Source organism: Oryctolagus cuniculus, chromosome 6, assembly GCF_051225735.1.
Source record: "Oryctolagus cuniculus isolate XC-2025 breed Fujian yellow rabbit chromosome 6, ASM5122573v1, whole genome shotgun sequence".
Taxonomy (NCBI): domain Eukaryota; kingdom Metazoa; phylum Chordata; class Mammalia; order Lagomorpha; family Leporidae; genus Oryctolagus; species Oryctolagus cuniculus.
Genome location: NC_142872.1, coordinates 4,033,477 through 4,051,977, shown reverse-complemented (window position 1 = coordinate 4,051,977; position 18,501 = coordinate 4,033,477). Strand labels below are relative to the sequence as shown.

General features: G+C 58.7%; 1 protein-coding gene across 4 annotated transcripts in view; it reads right to left on the bottom strand.

The window, feature by feature from the left end:
- The window catches only part of CAMK4 (calcium/calmodulin dependent protein kinase IV), a 179,158-nt gene that overhangs the window by 68,679 nt on the left and 91,978 nt on the right, over positions 1-18,501 (bottom strand). For all 4 annotated transcript variants that reach the window (XR_016235021.1, XM_070075969.2, XM_051834544.3 and 1 more), the window contains 2 exons: positions 6,955-7,017; positions 4,303-4,385 (listed from right to left, as the gene is read on the bottom strand). Coding sequence is in view for 3 of the 4 variants with exons in the window: in XM_070075969.2 (XP_069932070.2) it covers positions 4,303-4,385; positions 6,955-7,017 (146 nt within the window). In the remaining variant the exon portion in view is untranslated. The remainder of the gene's footprint in view (positions 1-4,302; positions 4,386-6,954; positions 7,018-18,501) is intronic.

Sequence of the window (18,501 nt, the reverse complement as noted above, 5' to 3'; positions counted from 1 at the left end):
TGCTGCCGTGCATGGAGTTCCCATGGTAGTTTCAGTTTTGGAAAATGCAGAGAATATGCGGCCGGTGCTGAGGCGTAGAAGGTCACGCCTCCACCTGCAGCGCCGTATCCCATATTCAGGGCGCCCGTTTGTGTCTCAACTGCTCCACTGCTGATCCAGCTCCATGCTAATGGCCTGGGAAAGCAGTGCAGGATGGCTCAAGTCCTTGGGCCCCTGCACCCATGTGACAGACCTGGAAGATGCTCCTGGCTTCAGATCGGCCCAGCTCTGGCCGCTGTGGCCATCTGGGGAGTGAACCAGCAGATGGAAAACATCTCTCTTTGTCTCTGTGTCTGTTTATCTGTCTGTCTGTCTGTCTCCACCCTCCATTCTCTGCCTTTCAAATAAATAAATCTTTTAAAAAATAAAAAAAAAAGCATGGTCTGGCAGATCAGAATTTTAATCTGAATTTATCCCCTGCCCTTGGGAAAACACGGAAGCCAACACCTCACCAAAGGGCACGGAAGGGATTCTGAGTGACCTAACCCCACAAATAGCTCAGCTCAGGATCTCTCCATGAGCGAAAGGGATGTGGACGGACTCCCCTGGAAATGAGAGACTGAGGATCCAGCACTTAACAGAGGAAGCCAATCAAGGTCACGGCCTCGGCTAATCCCCGCCCACACCCATGCAAGGGGTGCTTCTCCCGTACTCTAGCTCACGGGGTGGGCTTTTCAAGAGAACGCAGCCGTGTCTGTGAGAGCGTGTTAGCGCTGCCCGAGTTTCTGCTCTCAGTGCGGGGCCAGGCGGGCCTCACGGCAGCGGTGGAAGCAGGCCAGAGGCGGTACTTCTGAAAAATCTATTTGGAGACATCAGAGAGCTACCGAGGAGGCGAAGGCATCAGGAGCCCCGATCCTGGAGAGCACAAAAAGCCACCAAAGCACAGCTGCTCCCAGGGCTGGCCCTGGCCACAGGCGTGGGCTGAGCGAGACTGGCCCTGCCAGGGCCCAGCGCCCAGACCTGCCCAGGAGCCCCGGCAAACCCCAGGCTTAGAGTGGGGCCCTTCACGGCACAGCCCCGGGAGCGAGAACGCACGGCAGCTGGTCCTCCCTGGGAGGGCAGTGCGGCTCCGTGACGGCCGCCCCGCAGACCCTGCAGTGCCAGCCCTCCACGCCTCAAAGACTAAACCTTCACAGCAACGCGGGAACGGCAGCCTGCAGACCCAGGCTGGCGGATCAGAGAGCGAGAAAGGCCGAGACCCGAACCTCACTGCGTGTGCACACGCCCTGGGCAACAGACAGAACCAGAGGGGAGAACTTCTGCCTGAATCAGAGGCGGGGGTGCTGCTGAACCAGTCCCTTTAAAACAGGCCCTGTGTGGGGCAGGGAGAAGTGAGCGCTGCACAGACCCCTCACACCTGGCCCACTTGGGGTGTCTGCCAAAGTGACACTCCACAGCGGGGAAGGATGGGAGAGCAAGTTCTGGAATGTTCTTCCCGTGATGTCGGACGTGTGGGGCTTCACTTTGTTGTTTTTGTTTTCTTGGACGTGCACATCATCATGGATTTCATCCCCAGATTTCTAATCACCTGCCCTACATATTAATACTTAAATTCTACAGGAAACAGTCGATTCCACTTGGATTTTGACTATTTAATTTTGGTAAGCACCCTGCATCCTTACTAATAAAAATACACCATTCTGACTGCTATGACCTAACATGGTTATCTCTCCATCAGTTCCTCCATTAGCTCATTTGTTAGGCGCAATTAGAGGCATCATTAGCCAGGGAGTGAATTCTTATCGTCACAGTTACAGACGTCTGGTCTTGGCTTGAGTGCAGCAAAGAGACCACACTAGCTCTCAAGAAGGAAAACAACTCCAACAGCGGATGATAATGCAGGATGCACTGCCAGCCTGCGGAATTAAGTTATTAACGGAAAGGCCAAGCTCATCTCGGCTCATCGACGACGCAGCCAGCCACATCCAGGAAGAGGTCGTCCCCTGAGCCACGAGGAGGGGCCGGCGGCCCGTGCTCCCTGGCTGTCGTCCTTCAGAGGCCATGGTGAGGTCACTGCTCCACCCACCTGTCTCTGCCCCGGAAACTCACGCTAGCTCTTAGCTCTCCACTTTTTATCCAGAACTGAATGAACTTCCACCCCAGATTCTTTCACGGAAGAAAGCCCAGGGTGGAGGGAGGGAGAAAGCCTCTATTCCAAATTAATCCAAGCAGGAGAAGGTAGGGAAACTGTACCCGGCCTGAGGGTGACAGCTTGGGCACACACTCCTGCCCTGAACAATTCACAACCAGGGACCCCAGTCTCTCTCAGGCCCACACTCCACAGGGACACATGGGGAGGCCTGGGGGCTCCACCCAGCAGGATCCGGCTGTGAGGCGCCCTGCGGGGAGCCGGAGGAGGACACCCACAGGGGTCAGCGCAGAGGCCGACAGGGAGGACAGGGGCTGAGAAGTCAGGCGACCCCTGAACGAGTGGGTGCAGGGGCCTCGTCTAAGCTCAGAACGAGAGCGAGGCCGGCACGGCAGATCCAGGCCCAGTGAGCTTTCCCAGCACCAAAGCACAGCTTCCCAAACAGCCCGAGACCCAGTAAGTTCAGGCAGTCATCACAGCTGAGTTCCTGAGGCCAGCGTTCAGAACAGTGAGCCTGGCTGCCGGATGGGCGGGCGGGCGGACAGATGACACCCGCCCAGAACCACGCCGGCGTCTGCTCAGGCTGCTGCTGCTCACTGCCTCCAGGTGACTCGCTGCTCTTAAAACATGAGAATCAGAAAAGAGCACAGTATTTCCAAATCAGCTCCTCGGGAGATGTGTGTGTGTGTGTGTGTGTGTGTGTGTGTGAGAGAGACAGAGAGAGAGAGAGAGAGAGAGAGAGAGAGAGAGACACCCCCACGTGCTCACCGAGTGCCCCCGGACGCCCAGAGCGGCCAGGCCTGAGCCGAGAGCCAGGGATGCAGTGCAGAACCGCACACGGGCTGTCGGGTCCCAGCTACCGGAGCACCACTGCCGCCTGCCAGGCTCCGTCTTAGCAAGAAGCTGGAGTCGGCGCTGAACCCTCCTGGGGCGGGACACAGGCACCTTAGCCAGCATCTTGATGACGAGGCCAAACAACCACTCCCAGAGGGCACCGGTTTTAAATCCTGACAGCTCACTGTGTTCCAGGAGTGCCCACGTGGCTCCCGTCAAGCTGAGCCGTCTTCTCCCACCCACCTGAGGACCCAGACCCTCCGGGCAGTGCTACACAGCCACAGCCTCTGAGAGCGGCTCGCAGCCTGCAGCAAGCTCTCGAAGGGGTGGGCGGGGAGGGGCGGGGAGCAGGGCGCCCACCCGGTAAGCACCAACTCCCTGCAGGCGGCAGCAGCACCCGTGGCCTCACAGGCACACGGCATCTCTCGGGCCTTTTGTCGGAGCACTACGCCCGCTTGTGAGGGCTCCAACATGTGGCCTCATCCCCTCCCCAAGGCCCAGCCCTGGAGCCTCACCCCGGGGTCGGGTGCGAACGTGTGAGTCTGGGGGAGACACTCAGACCACGGCAGAAGGGAGTGGTGCCCCCCTTGCCGCACATCCCACGCCCATCTCCTGCAGGTACCTTCCCCCCACAGGGGCTCCTCCATCCATTCAGCAAATACCCGGGCTGTGTCGGGGCTCCCCCCATGTCTCTCCTACCCTACACCCACCCTGCACAGCTGGCCGTGCCCAGCGTGCACCCGCCAGGCCTCTTTGTCATCTTCCACTTCCACCCTTTCTAGCTGACTTGATGGACCCAGCAAAGGGCTCCCATGAGTCTGTGGGATTCTGAGCAGGTCGGGGAGGCAACAGACCACAGAGACATCCGTTTGGCGTGCCCTGTCCCCACCGCCTGCCTGCGCCTCGCTCTGGGGCAGAGTCCCGGGCACCTCCACCCCTCACACCTCTGCTCTGCACGGTGGGTGAAGGCGTGACAACTGGGCTGTATGGGAACCCAGAAGGCTGAGGGAAGCGGCTGTGACGCCATCCTCGGAGGTCCCGAGTCTCCTGAGCGTGAGGACGCCACACGGACCACCAGGACAGCACACACTCACCCGGCCACGGTTCCCACCAAACGCGGCCTCCAAAGTCCCCCTTTGGAGGACTGGAAATTGTGGCCGCCGTGGGGAAGGTGAGCAGGTGTCCCAGGGCCCTCCCCACCCCCCACTCAGCGGCAGCCTCCGGCGCCCAAGGAAGCACCCCCGCCCCCTCCCTGCCGCTCAGCGCGGCCGCGCCAGGACCTGTGGGTGTCAGCAGGCGCAGCCTCCCGGGAAGACGGGGCTGCACGCTGGGCCACTGACCTGTCAAACAGCTCCCCTCCCGTGACGAGCTCCAGGACCAGGCTGATCTCCGTCGGGGTTTCAAATATCTCCTTGAGTTTTATCTGGGGAGAGAAGAAAGGCCACGTACTCCTTATCTTCTCGGTTCTTGGAGACCGGGGAGACCGCGGCTGAGACAGCAGTCTGCCGCGGTGCCACACCAGCTCGTGGCGGACGAAGGCCCTTGCTCTGCACCTGCCGCTCCCATCAGCCACCTCACACTGCCAAGATGCCACAGGGTTCTGACACCGTGCCTTTTAACAGCCGAAAAGCAGCTGCCTTTGGAACATTCGCTACATTCCGCCAACACACCCCGACTTCCAAATTGCTGCAGAATCTGGACAAAACCAACTAAGAAGCCGAAGACACTTGAAGGCATCGTGGTTGCCAGGGATGAAAATGCCTGCTTCATGGCCGGCGCCGCGGCTCACTAGGCTAATCCTCCGCCTTGCGGCGCTGGCACACCGGGTTCTAGTCCCGGTCAGGGCGCCGGATTCTGTCCCGGTTGCACCTCTTCCAGGCCAGCCCTCTGCTGTGGCCAGGGAGTGCAGTGGAGGATGGCCCAGGTGCTTGGGCCCTGCACCCCATGGGAGACCAGGAAAAGCACCTGGCTCCTGGCTCCTGCCATCGGATCAGCGCGGTGCGCCGGCCGCAGCGCGCCGGCCGCGGCAGCCATTGGAGGGTGAACCAACGGCAAAAGGAAGACCTTTCTCTCTGTCTCTCTCTCTCACTGTCCACTCTGCCTGTCAAAAAAAAAAAAAAAAAAAAGAAAAAAAAAAAAAGAAAATGCCTGCTTCTGCTGGAGGCCAGGTGTGAGGGGCAGGGGGGAGGTGGGGCGGGGCAGGGGGGAGGTGAGGGGAAGGGTGGGAGGTGGGGCAGGGGCAGGGGGGAGGTGGGGCGGGGGGAGGTGAGGGGCAGGGTGGGAGGTGGGGCGGGATGGGGGGAGGTGGGGCGGGGCAGGTGGGAGGTGAGGGGCAGGGTGGGAGGTGGGGCGGGGTGGGAGGTGGGGCAGGGGCAGGGTGGGAGGTGAGGGGCAGGGGGGGAGGTGAGGGGCAGGGTGCGAGGTGGGGCGGGATGGGGGGAGATGGGGTGGGGCAGGTGGGAGGTGAGGGGCAGGGTGTGAGGTGGGAGGTGGGGTAGAGACAGGGGTCAGAGGTGGGGCAGGGGCAGGGTGGGAGGTGAGGGGCAGGGTGGGAGGTGGGACAGGGCAGGTGGGAGGTGAGGAGCAGGGGCAGGGTTGGAGGTGGGGCAGGGGGGGAAGTGAGGGGCGGGGAAGGTGAGGGGCGGGGTCAGAGGTGGGGCAGGGGCAGGGTTGGAGGTGAGGGGTAGGGTGGGAGGTGAGGGGCAGGGTGGGAGTGGGGCAGGGGCAGGGGGGAGGTGAGGGGCGGGGGGGAGGGGCAGGGTGGGAGGTGAGGGGCGGGGCAGGTGGGAGGTGAGGCGGGGGCAGGGCTGAGGCTCTCTGGACTCAGTGTACTGCGCAGTGGACCCGCTGCTGCAGGTGAGGCGTCCCCGGAAAAGCGGGAGCAGCGGTGATGTGACTCGGGTAACCCAGCCGATCTCGGATGCTCCCTCTGCACATCTGAGAAGCCAGGGGCCAGGACGGCTCTGCGGTGGTGCGAAGCCCGCTCTGACTCCTCTCTGGAACCCAGGAGACCTGTACGAGTGGTGGCCAAGCCGCATTCTGCCCAGCACTTTGGGCAAACAGGACCCTGAGTTTGTTCAGGGAAGCAGCTGTGGATCAGGACAGGTCTGAGGCAGAGGGTGGCCCTGGGCCTGGTTTGCTGGCCTCCGGGCAGTGGACAGTGGGCAGGGGCAGCTCTGGTCAGTGACGCCCATGGTGGAGCAGCCCTGTGCAGCTGGGTGCCTGACAGCCTGGTGGCCTCCTCTGGGGCCCTGCCCACCCCCTCCATCCTTTTCCTGTGTCCAAGGCAGAACTGTGCTGAGACCCCCGCAGGACCAAGGGGCACAAGCATAGGGGAAGGCAGAGCCGAGGGCAGTGCCCGGGCGCTGGGTGGCGCCCCTGAGAGCCGAGCCCATGGACAGGAACACCTGCCCCTGCCCTGCCGGCCCGGTGCGTCCCTCAGCTTGGCCCTCAGCACTGTCGTCTCCCTGTGACACCACGGGCTTCTGTGACATCTTCTTCAAGGGGACGCCTCGCTTCTTAACGACCAGCAACAGCCCCGGAGATGCCTGTGCCCTTCTCCCTGGCTCACGAGGGCTCCTCCCGGGCCCTTCCCTTGGGGGTGGGGTCCACACCTGCCCCAAGCAGAGCCTTGCCACCCCTCAGCAAGCGTCTCAGGGTGCTCCTGCACCCAAGAACCTCACAGGAGACCCCAGAGCCAGAAAGTCACGTGGTCTCTTCACGGCTGCCCCAGCACCCGGGTGTCCCTAAGACCGGTGCAGGGAGGAGGCAGGCCAGGTCGCCAGGTCTCATCCTCTTACGCACGCCTGTGCATTTGTGAGCTTTCTGGGAGCAGATTCATTCAGCCCGAGAACTGAGATGGATGAGGACAGACACGAGGTGGCCACCAGAGGCAGAGGAAATCCCTTCTGGTCATCTGCAGGGACAGGGAGGGACCAAGGCCCGGCTCTGCAGTCCAGGACACTAATGGGAAGAGGTCAAAAGCCACTTACGATGTTGGGGTGGGAGAGGCGCAGAAGGACTCCTATCTCAGTCCGCACGATCTTCTTGTCCACCTGCAAGGCAAGGTCAGAGAGAAGCTGAGGCAGACTGGCCTGGGGTCCGCGCGGCAGCAGCAGCCCAGTCCCGGGCCCCAGACTCCACCTCTGTCTGTCTGTCTCTCTCTCTGTGGCAGGAAACAAAGCCGCAGGAGCTCCGTGCTCCGTCTCCACCCGCAAGCTCCCTCTGCCTCTGACCTCAGGGACCGCTCTCGTAGGTTGGTCTCGGCCTCCTCTGGTACACATGTATGAGACGAGTGACTGACGGGCCAAGCGGGGGTCAGGCCCCTCCACTGACCACGGCTGGCAGACACTAAGAACGCCTTCGCTGACGTTTTCTTGTTGTTGGTTGTTTGTTTGAAGGAAATCAGGAGCCAACAGACAACTTGGGAGAGAGAGCTTTCATCCACTGGTTCACTCCCCAGACACAACGGCTGGGGCTGGGGCTGGGGCTGGCCAGGCTGAAGCCAGGAGCCCAGAGCTCCTTGGGGTCCCCCACATGGATGACGAGGACCCAAGTACTCTGGGCCATCACCTGCTGCCTCCCAGGGTGCACGAGCAGGGAGGGGGATGATGGTGGAGGCAGGACTCAACCGCAGGCACTCTGACAGGGGACGCAGTGTCCCAAGCAGCGGCCTGGCTCCTGTGTCCCAGGGCCGCCCTTGCTGACCACCTGAAGTGATGTTCCCTCCGTCTCCCACGGGCACTAGGCCCCGGGGAACTACTTCCTGATTCTTTCAGATCCTGGACTGGCCAATAAATGATTAATAGTTAATTATCAGTAACTCCTGCCATCAGATTTAACACAGAGAACAGTGAGTGTTTACTGGTAACCCAAATGCACCCTTTTGCTAGGAATTCTCTTAGATCCACACGGGAAACTGAGGGAGGCAGTGGCCCGGCTGGTGGGTGAGCCACAGCCCGCCCAGCCCGCCGTGACCCCTGCTCCCGGGCAGGGGCCGTGCCCACTGTTGATGCTCCTAGTGACAAACGCCGAGGAAGCAAACAGCGGCCCCGTCCGGGAGGGAAGGTTGGCATGGACGTCTGGATAAAGCCGCTTCTGAGATCTCCGTGCCCTGCAGGGCAGGAGACAGCCCCTGGCTTTCCTCACATTCTCAACACTTCCGAGGCAAGAAAGTATGCATTTAAGAAAAGCTGGACCGTTTAAAAACAAGAGAATGTGTCTCAGGGAGCTGCAGGTTCAAGGGCGCCCGTGTACTCCCTGATTGTGGGACGAGTGCTCAGGAGTGAGATCTACCGAGGGTCCTCGTGCTCAGCCCCACAGGGACAACGGGGGACAACGGGGGGCAACGGGGGACGCGCGACACCAAGCAAAATGGGCCTTCCTGCAGCGAGATCACAGTGCAGCTGTGGGGTGGGGTGCTCGGCCCCACACCCCTGTACCGACACAGGGAATACCTGCCATCATTTTACACGCGGTGAAACACTGCAAACATTCAAATGGGGCCTCACTCTAAAAGACTCTGCTGTTACTAGCAATTAAAGAATCACATGACTGTTCATCCCGGACATGGAATGCTCTGCTCGATTGTGCGAGGGCACAGGAGGCTGTGAGCGTGCCGGCCGCTGTGGCTGGTGGGGACGCAGCATGGCCCAGGGCGGGGAGGGGCTCTTTTGCTGTTGAACTGGACACAAGTAGGGGGTATCTGAACAGAGAGGCACCTGCTGGACACTGAGCAGACCCCACAGGCTCTCCAGAGCTCTGCCTGGCCTTGTACAAGATTGGTAGAAGCCCCTGAGGTCTCCAGACTGGCCCACCCCACACATCTCTGCCTCCCTCCTCAGGTCCCCGAGGAGTCGGCACAAACAAGCACACTTGTCGCTAGTGCAGGAAGGGCACAGGTGTCCCTGCACTGAAAGTCCTGGTATTGAACTTTACTTTTCTCATGACAGCTTTGCGGTGTGTGTGACACAGGATCCCCTTCCTGTTTTCTTATATTTCTGATTAATGTAAAATTATGATACTAGGGCGTCTTATTTTTATATGATGTACCTGTGTTAAACAAAGGATATTCTGACACAAACGGACACTCTGCTGTGCTCCACGGCGTGCGCTCACACGGCACGCTGGGGCGTCAGTTCTCTGGGAGGTAAAACATGAACTCTGAGAGGCTCCGGTAGGTCCGAATGCCCAACGTCTGCAGCAGCAACCCCCCACTGTGTCAGTCACCGCGTCTGGAATTCAATTTCCTTCAGAACAATCTGAAGAGGACACTTTTCCCGGCACTCACTGCACCAGTCTCAACTGACAGCATGGCCGCTGAGTACCCCGGGCTCCTGAGACCTCCTGGGACTCCGTCAGCGCACCCGCGAGGTCCTCCCTCCCCTGGGCTCCTGAGACCTCCTGGGACCCCGTCAGCACACCCGCGAGGTCCTCCCCCTCCCACTCAAGTATCGCAGTGAGGCCAGATGTTTTCCATGTACTTTAAACAACACAAATTGGGTGCTGGAGCGGGTGAGAGCCAAGTCATCTTCTAAGACGTGAGAGTAAGAGCCGCGCACGATGGTGCCACTCTCCTCACTGAATGCTTTCTCTTTTGCAAAGCAGAGAGGTTTTTTCTTTTCTTTTTTTTACAGGCAGAGTGGACAGTGAGAGAGACAGAGAGAAAGGTCTTCCTTTGCCATTGGTTCACCCTCCAATGGCCGCGCAGCCAGTGCACTGCGGCCGGTGCACCGCGCTGATCCAATGGCAGGAGCCAGGTACTTATCCTGGTCTCCCATGGGGTACAGGGCCCAAGGACTTGGGCCATCCTCCACTGCCCTCCCTGGCCACAGCAGAGAGCTGGCCTGGAAGAGGGGCAACCGGGACAGAATCTGGCGCCCCGTCCGGGACTAGAACCTGGTGTGCCGGCGCCGCAAGGTGGAGGATTAGCCCATTGAGCCTCGGCGCCGGCCCTAGCAGAGAGGTTTTCATTAACACATCACCTCCAAATGTAACGGGTTTATCACTGTCATTTAAAAATCAAGATTTAAAAACTTTCAATGTCTTAAACATGGACAGTACATGCGTGTCATCACTGGGGTCCTCAACAATGTCCCAGGCATGCAGGGCTCCCAAGGCCACAGCATTGGAGAACCACTACTTCCGAGAACTTCACATTACCAACCGAGAACAGAATGCGGAGGAGGAAGTAAAAGAAATGCGCGCAGGCGGCCACCTCAGTGGAAGAACAAGGAGCCTGGCCACAGGCTGAGAAGCAGCTCGGGGGACGCGGGGAGCAAACACCACGACCCGGGAGACACAGTGAGTGACGAAGCCTGGACCCAAGTCTCAGCCCTGGAACCCGGGCCCAGCAGAGGGGAGAGGGGACATGGAGAGAAGAGAACCTGACAGGGCCGTGGCTGGGACACCAAGCACCGGTGCCCACGGTGTCACAGCTCGGAGGTCACACAGGGTCCTGACGGCTGGTTCATCTCTGCCGGCCTGAGATGCCTCTGGTTCCAGAAGTGAGTGCTATCCCCCACTCCTGCACTCCCTCCCAAACCACCAGGAGCTGCATGGACAGGCTCCGCCCTCCCGTGCCGCCCACTCAGCGAGGCTCCGCCCTCCCGTGCCGCCCACTCAGCGAGCTCTCCTCTCCTAGAAAACCCCACCACGCAAGCCACAGGGGTCACTGGGTGGCGGAATGACCGCCATCATCACCACGTCTCACTGGCCCCAACGACCTTGGAAGCCTGGCCCACACCTGGGCCCACAGAGTACCCTGAAGGGTGGCATCATTGCGACCCTAATGGTGGCTTTTGCCACAGCAACGTTCCACACTGGTGCTTGTCTGGAAGGTGCGAGTGAGGGAAAGCGGCACACAGGAAGGTGGGAGACGCAGAGCAGCCAGGTCGGCTCCTGCACTGTGAGGTGGAGACAGCAGACCGGCCGTCCTGTCTGCCTTGCTCAAGGCACTGCACAGGGCGTGCCAGGTTTGAGGCGGCCCCCGGGGGAGGATGGAGGAGGACAGAGGGGATTCACCTGCCCAGAAGCCTCCTCCTCCTGCTGGGCCTTCCCTAGCTGTGGGGAGGCACCTGTGATGCACACTGTCTCTGGGCAGCCCAGACCCCATCCAAACCCAAAGTGGCTGGAAGTGCAAGGATGTCAGGTGCTGCTGGCTGGCTCCCTGCGAGACACGGCCCAGGGCAGCGTGGCCACTCCTGGCTTGGGCGCAGGTGGGCAGAGGGACCCTGGGGAGGCCCCCCGGTGTCTAGCCCAGCCCAGGGCACTTGAGACCACAGGGTTCACAGGCGCTGTCCCACAGCACAGCTGGGAGCACCCTGCCTCCCCTGCACTCTGTGGCCCTGGTGCTGGCCGCCAGCAGGGAATGGGAAATCGGCAAACAGCTCAGCTCCTGGCCGCTCTTCACAGCCTCGCTGCAGCTCCTCTCCCACCACCCCAAGGACCCCATGGCTTCTGACATACTTATTTTTAAATTATTTATTTATTTTAAAAGTTAAAGAGTTAAAGAGAGAGAGAGAGAGAATATCTTCTTTAGGCTGGTTCACTCCCCAGATGGCTACAACATCCAGCACTGAGCCAGGCCAGAGCCAGGAGCTTCATCCAAATCTCCTACGTGGGTGCAGGGGCCCAAGCACTTGGGCCATGCTCTTCTGCCTTCTTAGGACACAGCAAGGAGCTGGATCAGAACTAGAGCATCCAAGACTTGAACCAGTGTGCATATGGGATGCCAGCATCACAGGTAGCAGTTTTACCCACTATGCCACAATGCCAGCCCCCAATACACTTTCTGCTTTTTTTTTTTTTTTTTGGACAGGCAGAGTTAGACAGTGAAAGAGAGAGACAGAGAGAAAGGTCTTCCTTCCATTGGTCCACCCCCCAAATGGCCACCACGGCTGGCGCTGCGCCAATCCGAAGCCAGGAACCAGGTGCTTCTTCCTGGTCTCCCATGTGGGTGCAGGACCCAAGCACTTGGGCCATCCTCCACTGCTTTCGCAGGCCACAGCAGAGAGCTGGACTGGAAGAGGAGCAACCGGGACAGAATCTGGCGCCCCAACTGGGACTAGAACCCGAACTGCCAGCGCTGCAGACAGAGGATTAGCCTAGTGTGCCATGGCGTCGGCCCCAATACACTTTCAATATAAAACAGACTTAAACATTTTCACACAGGAAAAATTAATAAAACATAACAAAAGCCAGCCTGGTTTCAGAACTCCACAGAGCTCCGGATTCCTCCCTGTAGAGAGAAAGCCCAGTTTTGCTGTCTGCACTGAAGTGGGTGGAAAAAAAGCGGTGGACAGGAGCTCTGATTCAAGTCACCCCAGGACAGACTCCCGTCTGGCACCGGGTGGGCTGAACACAGGCCCCTGTGCACACACACAGCCAGTACGCCCTGTGTCAGGCCTGGGGTGATCCATAAGGACAAGGAGGGAGGAAGGACCGGGAAACACGTGGGGATGAAAGCGCAGGAAGTGGAGAAGAGAACAGCGGCTCCTGCTCAGTGGGCATGATGGGCGGCTGCAGGAAGATGCCGTGCATGGCCTGGGGGAGGTGAGGGAGAGGCTGGGCTCCAGTCCCCCAGCCACAGCCCTGAGGGGAATACATGAACTTCAACTCTTGAGAGGCCTGGGTGACCCCTGCCTCCAGGGGTGCGGCCCTCCTGGCTCCCTCTCAGTGGGCACCGCAGTCTTCCACCCAGTGTGAGGCCTCACATCACTGTCCACGCGGGGGCCGGGACCCTGAACCCTGTGTTTCTCTACTCTTTTCCCAGCCTCTTTGGCTTGCACGGCCTCTGGAGACCACGACATGGAGCACAGCTTCCGGACTCCCCAGTGCTCCATGGAAGCAGGCGGGATATAAACTGACCACAGGTAAAAGACGGAACGGCGTCCAGCTCCACAATGGCTGCCATGTGTGCGGCGTCCGCTTTCCAACACACGAGTCCACGCCAGCACTCACGCCGGTGGAAAGGCCTGGCCCCTGGGGTTCTGTTACATGCAGCGATGGCCGTTTTAGTCCACCGGTATCTGAAGCTGGGAGCAGCTTCTGTCCACACCAAGCTCCACCCTAGGATACACACAAATGCTGCGGTTTTCCTACCGGGGGCTGTGACCTCCCCAGACTGCAGCATTTCCCCCAGCTCTGATCACTGCCTAACAGAGTCTGGACACGTCATGGCCATCTCTCACACGACCTGTTCCTGCTCCAGGAGGAGCCACACCACAGAGGCTGATGCAAGAGAGAGGGCTTCCTGCTCCCTGTTGTTGCGTCTATGCTCTCTCCTCTCTTCTCCCTGCAAAACCCTGGCTTCTCCTGCACCCCCCTCCTGGGAGCAGCCGTCCCCTTGTCTCCACACTGTAGACCTGTGCATTTATGTCCATCTCAGCCATGACTGCCGTCACCTTTCTCAGCGACTCCATCTTCAGGACGCGGTTTGCTCGATATCCTGGCCTCAGCTTGGAAACCCACAGCCTCACAGCAGTCACTCGAAACCACCTCGGTGTACTCCTCATGTCAACACTCACTGCATGTGCAGATTCCGCCGCCTGTCTGTCCAGCTCCTACTCTGCTGAGGTCCAAGGTCCACAGGAACACCCACCCCTCTGCCGTCCTCACAGCCAAAGCCCTCCCTTTGGTGAAACTCCACTCCTCTCTGCGCCTGAACGGAGCAAATGCAGAGCTACGTGCGTTGGCCCTGCTTTCACATGCACTCCAAACGCCACAGGGCCCTCCGAGCGCTGCCTGTCGTCCACCAGTCCACCCAGCCTGAGGCATCTCATTCAGTCAGCTTTATCCACCTATTCCCCAGGCGTTTTTGACCGCCCACTCTGTACTGATGCTATTCTGGGCGTAAGGATCTAGTGGTGAAAAGCGGATTTCCTGGCCTAAGAAGAGGAATAAGTAAGTAGGCAAAGGTCCCGAGGTGCTAAGTTCAGTATGGAAGGAAGGAAAGAAAAAGATCAAAGCTGAGCTGAGGGGAGGGTAAGAGAGGGCACCAGATGGAGAAACACACATGCAAAGGGCCTGCAGCCACTCAGCTGGGGCAGGGAGCCAGGGCAGCCAGAGCCAAGGGCAGAGGACGACAGAGTGGATGACAGGAGCAGATGCTGACCACAAGGGGTCAGCCACCACGGGACGAAGGACATGACCCCAGCCGAGCTCCTAAAGGAAACAATGGCTCTGGCAGGGTGAGGCTGATGAGAAACAGGGACCACACCGAGGCCCTGCAGTAGTCCAGGTGAGGGGGAGCTGGGCCCAGGCAGCAGTGAGGGAGCAGGCGAAAGGGCATGGGTGCCTTCAGGCAGGGACCGTCTGTCAGTGTCTGAAGGGGGGCTGGATGTGGGATGTGCATGGGAAAGTGTGAAGGATGAGACACAGAAAGGCTCCAATGGCTGCTTCCAGACAGGGAAGCCACAGAGGAGCAGCTTCAGAGAGGCCTGTCCCTGTCCACGGTGCTGAACCCATCACTAGCTGCCACTCCCAGAGATGATCAGCCCTGTCCGTGGTGCTGAACACACCACCCACCCACTCCCAGAGGCGACCAGCCCTGTCCGTGGTGCTGAACACACCACCCACTCCCAGAGGCGACCAGCCCTGTCCGTGGTACTGAACACACCACTCACCTGCTCCCTGCTTTCTCCACCCTTTCTCCACCACACCCTGAGCACCTGGAAGAAGCCAAAATGGGACCCTCCCTGGGCCTCCCAGCCTTGCCTTTCACAGCTCTTGGTCCACAATGCTCTGGGTTGCAGTGTGGGTGTGAGCTGAGTACAGAGGATGAAGGTCAGCTGCACAGAGGTGATGGCCTAGAAGTGGGGCAGTGGCGTGCTCTGGACACAGTGAGGTGGTGGAGGAGGGGGAATGAGTCCCTTGTTTTACATTTGACTCGGACCAGCATGAGGCCAGTACAGGAAAGCAGTATTAATAAAGCATTCCAATCAGATGAGGATGGCTTTGAAATGGTGAGCCTCAAGTTCTGTTTGAAAGTTTGACAGTTACTGCTCCCCATAAACGCTGGGAGAACCAGAGGAGAGAGGCACCATCTCCCCAGAGAGCAGCAAGCCAGTGGCTACCATAGAGTTAGAACAGAGCACCAGCATCTCCCAGAGGCGTGACCAGCAAGACAGACACCCACACGCAGATCAGGACCCTGAGCCCTGTGAGTGAGGGGCCCTCAGGGCAGGCAGCACCTCTGAGGAATGACCCTGCTCCTTCCTTCAAGACAGACCCCCGCAGGTCAGGACCCTGAGCCCTGTGAGTGAGGGGCCCTCAGGGCAGGCAGCACCTCCGAGGAGTGACCCTGCTCCTTCCTTCTCAGACAGACACCCGCAGGTCAGGACCCTGAGCCCTGTGAGTGAGGGGCCCTCAGGGCAGGCAGCACCTCCGAGGAGTGACCCTGATCCTTCCTTCTCAGACAGGCACCCGCAGGTCAGGACCCTGAGCCCTGTGAGTGAGGGGCCCTCAGGGCAGGCAGCACCTCCGAGGAGTGACCCTGCTCCTTCCTTCAAGACAGACACCTGCAGGTCAGGACCCTGAGCCCTGTGGGTGAGGGGCCCTCAGGGCAGGCAGCACCTCCGAGGAGTGACCCTGCTCTTTCCTTCTCAGACAGACACCTGCAGGTCAGGACCCTGAGCCCTGTGAGTGAGGGACCCTCAGGGCAGGCAGCACCTCCGAGGAGTGACCCTGCTCTTTCCTTCTCAGACAGACACCTGCAGGTCAGGACCCTGAGCCCTGTGAGTGAGGGACCCTCAGGGCAGGCAGCACCTCCGAGGAGTGACCCTGCTCCTTCCTTCAAGACAGACACCCGCAGGTCAGGACCGTGAGCCCTGTGAGTGAGGGGCCCTCAGGGCAGGCAGCATCTCCGAGCAGTGACCCTGCTCCTTCCTTCAAGACAGACACCCGCAGGTCAGGACCCTGAGCCCTGTGAGTGAGGGGCCCTCAGGGCAGGCAGCATCTCCGAGCAGTGACCCTGCTCCTTCCTTCTCAGACACTGAACACAAACCTTGCTGCCCACAGGCACCAGCCACTCTTCTCACTGGGCACAGTTACTTAGGCAATTGACTGAAATGGGAGCTGAAGGGAGTTTGTACACAGCATGTGGCTGGTGCCAGACTCACTGGGGGCAGGTGTGACTCAGCAGTGGGAGGGAGAAGGGGAGGGGCCTGGTGTCCAGGGTGGAAAGCCCTCCTTGGCTGCAGCAGCTCCTGCCCTCTCTGGTTTGCTGTCGTGGGGAGAGGGGTAGTGACTTAACACTCCCAGCCCCAGAGGATGTCCTCGCCAGCCCTGCCCACCATGTCCTCACCAGCCCTGCCCACCATCTGCTCCCTGTCACCGGGCCCTCTCCACTTGCTCACGCATGAGGGAAGAGTCAAAACCAATCAAGCACTGCCTGCCAGGGTTCCGTTTCTCAGGCTGTGAGGCCACGGCACTTCCTAGCTCAGCTCCCCTTAGATTGCTGCCTTTGTCACTACATCTGCACACACCAGCCAGGCAACGTCTTCACATCAGATCCTGTACTCCCCAGCTCAGAGGCCGTGGCTGTTGTCCCCCTGTGCTTTGCAGAACCCTTACTCCCCAGGTTCTCCAGGAAGGCACCAACACGGCTCAGATAACCTTCCAAGAAAGAAACCAATATTCTATAATAAAGAGTGAAGTAATGTGAAGCCTCATGTCATCAGAAATGAAAGAAAATAACAGATAACACACATTTTATTAAAATATAGCCAAAAAATTTAAAATGAGAGATAAAAACTAAGAATGAGAATACATCTGGGCTGGCGCCATGGCTCACTTGGTTAATCCCCCGCCTGCCGTACCATATGGGTGCCAGGTTCTAGTCCCTGTTGCTCCTCTTGCAGTCCAGCTCTCTGCTGTGGCCTGGGAGGGCAGTGGAGGATGGCCCAAATGCTTGTGCCCTGCACCTGCATGGGAGACCAAGAGGAAGCACCTGGCTCCTGGCTTCGGATCGGCGCAGCTCTGGCTGTGGCGGCCATTTGGGGGGTGAACAACGGAAGGAAGACCTTTCTCTAACTCTGTCAAATTAAAAAAAAGAGAGAGAATACATCCTCCATGGTAGCCCAGCTAAGATCTCATTCCCTTTCAGCTTTTAAACTATGTGTCTCTCTTCTATAAATATTTATTTCAAAAGTAGTTGAGAGAGGGAGATGCGCGTGCGCACACACACACACACACACACAGAGAGAGAGAGAGAGAGAATTTTTCATCTGCTGGTTCACTCCCCAAATAGCCACAATGGCCAATGCTGGGACAGGCTGAAGCCAGGAGCTCCATCTGGGTCTCACAGTGAGTGGCAGGGGCCAAGGACTTGGGCCATCTGCTGCTGCTTTCCCAGGCCATTATCAGGAGGAAGCTGGATTGGAAGTGGAACTTGTGCCCATATGGGATGATGGCCACATATGGCACGTGGCAGATTAACCCTCTGTACAATGCCAGCCCCAAACTATGTATATTTGTTTCCATATTTTCAAACATGAAAATATAATTACATTTTCACTGATAATATGCAGTTTTATGGACGCCTAATGCACTCAGGCTGCTCCTCAAGTCCACTGCCAATGCAGGCTCTCCACCCAGCGCCAGACCCCTGGGGCCTTCCACACCGTAACTGGAAGAAAACACTGCAGCTGTCCATGTGAACCTGGCTCGGCTTTTAGCGGACTCTTTAATCTGGACGAGGAAGCTTGGATTTCTCCATGAGCTACTGCAGTGTTAGTGCTTGAAGAATTAAAGGAAGCTCTGAGACTTCTGGTCCCACAGCAGAAGCCGGGTAGATGCCAGTGCCTGTTCTAGGATGACTTTTAAAACCAAGGGAAGCATTTCCAATGTTCCATTCCAAACTAATTCTTGCCAGAGAAGGCACTGTAACGGAAGCACACTAAATGCAGAAATTTAACAACACTGGTGTTTATGAGCACGGGGAACAGTATCCACTCAACAGCAATCATCATCTTAGCTCCACTGGTTTTCATTTGCCGTGGAGGGCAGCATCCGACTCCTGGACTATGGCTCAGGACAACCTTCCTGCCTGATGGTATCCAGGGAGACGGATGGATGTCAATTCTCATCTAAACAAGCGCCCGCCCTCCCATTCTCTGCAGACCGGGTCTGAACTGCCCTGCTCTGCGTACACCTCGGGCAGGCCCAAGCCCACTCTTCATCTCCTAAGGAACGCTGTCCACCAGGTCACCCTGACTTGATTACAGAGGGTGAGCGGGTCACATCCTGCCCATACGTGGCTCTAACTGAAATGCGGCACACTCCGGCTTCTAAGCGGCTTTTGCCAATTTAGATGGGTCAAGACCATGATTTTCAGAATGCTTTTAAAGGTATAAGAAGCCATGGAAACAGCACGCTTCAGTTTTCACTTGTCTTTCAGCCAATAATGACTTGATTGTACCTGCACACAGACTGGTGTGCAGGTAGACAGGGTGCACTCTCAGGGCTGGACCCTGGACATGGGGTGGACGCTGTGACGGGGGGTGGATGCTAGGGTGGGGGGCAGACCCTGGCACGGGGGC